This window comes from Choloepus didactylus, chromosome 3, assembly GCF_015220235.1.
Source record: "Choloepus didactylus isolate mChoDid1 chromosome 3, mChoDid1.pri, whole genome shotgun sequence".
Classification (NCBI taxonomy): Eukaryota; Metazoa; Chordata; class Mammalia; order Pilosa; family Megalonychidae; genus Choloepus; species Choloepus didactylus.
Window position 1 is genome coordinate 1,242,706 of NC_051309.1, and position 6,318 is coordinate 1,249,023.

Below are 6,318 nucleotides of genomic sequence, written 5' to 3' on the forward strand. Positions count from 1 at the left end.
TGATAACTTTCAAAGTATGATTTAACAAGTAATTAGAGAGCAAATTTCAAAGAATGTTATGGGTTATAGTTCCACAATTTTCGTTATTTCCTTATTGTAAAACCTAACATATATACAGAAAGGTGATAGCTTTCAAACTACAATTTAACAAGTAGTTATATGAGTAATTTCAAAGAATGTTATGGGTTACAATTCCACAGTTTCAGTTCTTTCCTTATTGTGAAATATATACAATACGGTGATAACTTTCAAAGTACAATTTAACAAGGAGCTATAGAGCACACTTCAAAGAATGTTATGGGTTATGATTCCACCTTTTCAGTTATTTCCTTCTAGCTATTCTAATACCCTAGCATCTAAAATACATATTTATATAAAGTTTCAATATTCGTAATCCTTTGTTAAATTCCATCTTGTCTGTTGCTACCCTTTTCTCTCATTTAATCAGTTTCTTGATCTTAAGGGATGTCTAGGCAGTGACCACCCTAACTTGTTCATATTGAAAAGGCATGCTGACATTATGGGAAGGGGCTGCATCTGGTTGTTGTTCTTAGAGAGGATGCTGCCTCTGTGTTTTAGGACTTGTCTGGCACAGGAACACTCTGGTGGATTTAAGTTTCTGAGAGATAAACTGAGTGAATGAAACTTACAGAATCTCATATGGGGATCTAGGTATTTTGGGACCACTGTTGGTTAAGGCTTGGCATACTGTGGCCATCTGGGATATTTAGCTGGAGCTTGCATAAGAGAAACCCCCAGGACAGCCTCTTGACTCTATCTGAAATCTCTTAGGCACTGAAACCTTATTTTGTTACCTTTCTTTCTCCCCTTTTGGTCAAGAAGGCACTCTCAACCCCTCTGTGCCAGAGTCAAGCTCATTCATAGAATCCATGTCTCAAGTTGCCAGGGAGATTCACTCCCCTGGGGGTCATGTCCCATGTAGGGGATCTTTTTTATTTTTATTTGGAGTAATGAAAATGTTCAAAAATAGACTGTGATGATGAATGCACAAGTATATGATACCATGAACCAAAGATTGTACACTTTGGATGACTATCTGGTATGTGAATATATCTCAATAAAATTGCATTAAAAAAAAGAAGCAATTATGATATTTTAAAACGTCAGATCAAATATACATATTTTGGAGGCTAGTCTCTAAGAGAATGATCATTTTTAACAAAGTAAGTTTACAACAAGCAGCATGTTAAACTGATGCACTTTATAGATGGGGAAAAAGGCACTGTTTTAAGCCTACTGCAGCAGAATTCATTTTAAACATACTTTCTGAACAATCTTAATTCTATATAACCCTTATTTTAAAAACCAGACCCTATCACCCTGTAAAGGAGTTTATTTATATTAAAGAGATGTACCTAACTTCATTTTCATTTTCAGGAATGTACCACAATCCAGCCAGCTAAGAATAAGGCCAAATCTACGGCTAAACAGAAAGTTTAAAAACGAAAAGGAAATACTACTGTGATTTATACTCAGATACTACAGATTCCAACTTACATGTTTTGAAAGTAAAACTGTGCGACAAGGAACTCTGCAAATCAAGCATTCATCCTTTTTACCTATAAAATAAAAACAAATATTATATTACACTGATCAGTGCTTTTAAATACAAATAAACACAGGCTTTAAATTACAATGGGTCTTCAACAAATACACAGGATTATGGCACTTTAATTTTCTCATGTTCAGACACTAGATGAGACTCTGGGCACAGACACAGTTGAAGAGATCTATACATCCAACAATTTTTTCACTGCTTTGAAAACAAGACCCAAAATAGTGATCACAAAGATACTTCATTAAACTCAAATCTATCCCAGATGCTTTTCAGGGACAATTAGATTTTACAGTGATATTTTAATTAAACATTTTTAATTATTCAAAATGAAAACAGCTCCTCAACACCCACCCACAGATAAATCAGGTTTGTTCTGCCCTTTCTGTCTCATCCTGCAACACCGCAGGAGGCATCCGAATGGTCTGGACAGACTGACCATTCTGGACAGACCGACCGTCCACTCCAGTGTGCTGAGCTCCTGCTGTGGGGGCAGCGCCAGCGCCACAAGGAAAGGGCCGTGTGCTCTGCCTCCTGGCACCCGGCGGCCTCCCGTCTCCAGGGCCTTCCCCCAGACCCAGAGTGACTCCAGTTCCCACTTCACATCTTCCTCTCCACACGATTCCAGGAAAACCTCGGCCACAGGCCGGCCCAGTGCCCTGGCCTCACACTTCTCATCTCCCCATGCACAGGGATGGCACCTGCACCCCACTCCACACCTTCCCCTGCAGCCACACGCAGGACAGACCTCTGTCACCCTAGCACCCTCAAATCCTACTCTTCTTCCTCTCATTCTCTATTCCAGCTAAACGGCTCCTTCTCTGAGAACAGCAAAACCTCTTCTCGCGGCCTTGCCATTCTTCCCATGCCTTCCAAGCTTCCCCTCTTTACCACCCTGCTGGACCCCAGGGCCGACTCACGGGCACCAGAGTTTCTCTGTCTCTTGTCCTCCAGGGAACAAACCCGTCGATGCACAAACCTAGCTAAGTCCAACCGTCTGCTTTTCTCTCTTTTGGTACAATGCAGCTGAGAATGGGAAAATATCAACTAACCAAAAGGTGGATTTACAGATTTATGGATTCCCATATGGCTGAGCCCTGAATGCAGTGCATTGGGCCATCCTTCCATTCCTCCCTCCCTCCTTCCCTCATGGGGTAGGATGTTCAGACAAGCCCCTCACACTACCTACAGAGAAAAAAGAAGCCCCCAGTTGTGACCTACCTCAATTTCCCTGCTCTCCCCTCTAGACATACCTACCACAGAACCACAGAATCCTCTGCCTCTCCCTACCTGTCTGGGGAAGGCGCCTTGCCAGCCCACGCCAAATCCCTTCTTCGGTGTGTTCAGACTTCTCTTGTATCCAGAGCACCTCACACACAGAAGGTGCCAAAATGGGGTCCTTTTCGCAGAATGAACGGGTTCTAATGTCCCTTCCTCTCTTCCTACAAAGATGTTCAAGCTTCCCCCATCCTAGCAGCCTCTATTCTGATGGTGTGCTCCTGCCCCTGTATTTCTCTCTATTGCTGATTCTGCTGAAAGCTGGTCTGAAGCAGGGAAATCCCTCCAATACACAGACACAATCAGAAACCAGGGAGGAAAAGATGAACACAGCCGACTCATAAAAACCCACACATTCTGTTGGGGGAGGAGGGATTAAGAATATGACAGAGAAGAAATTATTTAATAGGCAAAAGAATTGACACAATATATGGATAGCACTTACAAATCAATTTTAAAAACCTCTTCAATAAAAGGATGTGAAAGGACCAGAACAAGCAATCAGCAAAAGTGCAAAGAGCCAATAAATATGTGAAACAAATCAAGGTCACCAATAAAAGAGATGCAAAAGGGGGAGGGAAACAAGCACTCCCATACTTATGCTGGGATCATGAAGCAGCATTCTCTCTCGGCAGGGCGGTTTGGTAGTATGTGTCAGTTTTCATGCGTACCCCCTCAGTCTAGCAATCCACCTCAAGAATATATCCAAACAGAGAAAGTGAACAAATATTTCATGCAGGACTGTTCACTTAAGGGTGTTTTAATAGCAAAATATTAGTAAATATAAGTGTATTTTAATGGGAGATCAGTTAATTAAGTATGGTTCTGTAACTATGCCACCTTAAAAAACATGATACAGATTTATTTTTTAAATCTTTCCCTTTTTTAGTACAGATGTATTTCAATATGGAAAGACAGCCATATCCTATTAAGAATTAAAGTAGACCGCATAATGTTATTCAGGCAGTATCATTTTTGTTTAAACCTGTCAATCTATGGGGAAAAGTCTGGAAGAAAATCTGAAGAAGCTAAACGAGGCCTTATCGCTGAGTGATGGATTGCGGGAAAGCCCCCACCAGTGCCTCCCACAGAGTCCCCATCCCTCCTCACCAGGGCCATATGTCCTCTCCTTCGGTGTGCTTCCAACGGCTGTGAGTACTGAGAATCCACTCCGCTGCCTCAGGTCCCCAATCAACAACCTGCCAACACTGGGCAATACCACTAGCTGCCTCAAAGAGGCACCACAACTGAAACTTCTCTTTCTGCATGCCAGCGCTATTAACTCACTCCCATACCCACCATTCCAACAAGGTTACCTAAGGTCACCATGACCTGGGCATCCCTAAACCCAGCAGATACTCTCAAGCACCTCTGAGACTTTGACTTCGCTGGGACATCTAGCTCACCAACAACGCCACTTCCTTTTTCCCCCAACAACCTTCTCCTATCTTCACTTTGTTTCTTTAAAAAATGCTCTACCACTTTCGTCCACCCTCAGCCCTCAGCTCACTGCAATAGCTTCACTTATGATCTACCTGAATAAGTTGGCTGCCCCAACATATTCTTGGATGTCTTCATGCCCAGACCCAGATCCTCAACAGCCTATTATCTCTCCACTTGGATGGCTCTCAGGCACCTCAAGCAGTGCCGACAGATGAGTGCATCAGCCTCACCCTCCATCCCACTGTCCCAGCTCCTGTGAAAACCACAGTCTTTACCCAGTTCAGTTCTGCCACTCAGAAACCGAGCTTCCCTTGTTGACTCCTCAGGTCTGCTGAATCCACCTAAATTCCTCCAAACTTATCACCTTTCTCCATTCCCACTGTTCCATTCTTTTCAGCTCCCCATCACCTCCTATTTACTCTAGTGCAAACCTCTTCTGCCATGTTTATTTCCTTCCACATTGTTCTTCACCCAGCAGCCAGAGAGACTTTTTAAAACAATACACACCTGAGACTCAGCAATTCCATTCCTAGGTTTATACACAACAGACCTGTGTCCCTATGCTCACCCAGTGAACAAGAATGTCCTCTGCAGCATTAGTGGTAATCGTCCCAAACTGGACACAACCCAAATGCTCACCAACAGATTTGATAAATTAGAGCATTTTCATGCAACAGAAGACTATACAGCAGTGAAACTATCCAATTATGACTGTATATAAATACATGGATAAATCTCATTGATAATGTTGCATTAAGAACCCAGATACAGAAAAAGTCATTTTGTATTATCCCATGTATGTAACATTCCATACAGTCTCAACTAATCTACACTGCTGGAAGTCAGGATAGTGGTGATCCTATGGGGAGAGGGAGCAGGGTGTCTGACCTGGAGAAGGCAGAAGTGGTCAAATACTGTTACTTAATCTGGGAGGAGGTTTCACAGATAAGTTCACTTTGCAAAAACTCACGGTGCTTTGTATTTATGCTTTACTCAAAAAAGAATAAATGATTTTCCGTTGCCTACAGGAATAGGGCCAGGGTCCTTTATAAGGCTCAAAGCCTGGCACGTTCTGGCTTACTTAGCCAGTCTTTACTTCAGCTCTTGGAATTCTTTCAGCTCCTCAGGCCTCTTTACCCACCCCCACCCCCACCCCCGGGCATGTGCATTTGCCCGCCACCTGTGCCCGGGATGCTCCACCCTCCCCCTACTGCATCCCACTTCCCTCAGGAGCTCACATTTATTCCTGGAGTCTTCTTTGCCTGACCCGGTGAGGATGTGCCTCCTAAGCATCTGCACTTGTCTTTCAAAGCATCATCATACTGCGATTATCCGTTTAATGTCTGCCTTCCCAGCAGGGCAGGGAATACATCTGTCCTACTCACTGCCATATTTCTGGTGCTAAGACCAAAGAGTGGTGGGCCGACAGGTTCCCTGGCTCAAAGAGCGCAGTTTCCAGCCACAACACTCCCCCACTAACTGCCGTGCTAGCTTCGACACCCCGTGAAGCCCAGAGGCAGCGGCTGTATGCTGAACTGACCAGGCACCCCGACTTCCCAGCCCGGGGACAGCCCCCACCCTGGAGGTTGCAATCCTGCTGCTCTGCCAACACCCTCACCGCAGGCCGCCGCCACACCGCCCTTCCCCGCGCAATCCCCTCATGCCCACCCAGAGGGCCGCCCCCGCCACCCCACCAACCCGTGCCCCGCCTCGGCTCCCACAAAGGCCCCGGGCGGCTGGTACGCGCGGCCTCGCCCGCCTGACCTTTGCCCAGGCAGTCGTCGCAGTACACGTGCCCACAGTTGGTCAGGCTGAAGCTCGAGGTACTGCAGGGAGGCTGAAAGCAGCGATTACAGAACACCCAGCTGGCCATTCCCCGCCGGGCGCCCGAATTCGAGAAGCTTGAAACCGGCCGAAAAGGCGGGTAACCCCACACCTGCACACACGCTAGTAGGCGGTACCCTGCGCCTGCGCACAGTGTTGGTAAGACCCCTGCGCCTGCGCACTCGGCCGCCCTCACA

The 6,318-nt window shown here is 45.4% G+C and overlaps 1 protein-coding gene across 2 annotated transcripts in view; it reads right to left on the reverse strand.

Annotated features, from left to right (window-relative positions):
- The window catches only part of RNF212 (ring finger protein 212), a 129,594-nt gene extending 123,345 nt beyond the window's left edge, over positions 1–6,249 (reverse strand). For both annotated transcript variants that reach the window (XM_037829217.1, XM_037829218.1), the window contains exons 1-2: positions 6,062–6,249; positions 1,519–1,580 (exon numbers count right to left, since the gene is read on the reverse strand). In XM_037829217.1, the coding sequence (XP_037685145.1) occupies positions 1,519–1,580; positions 6,062–6,170 (171 nt within the window). In that variant the 5' untranslated portion in view covers positions 6,171–6,249. The remainder of the gene's footprint in view (positions 1–1,518; positions 1,581–6,061) is intronic.
- Between the last annotated feature and the right edge of the window lie 69 nt (positions 6,250–6,318).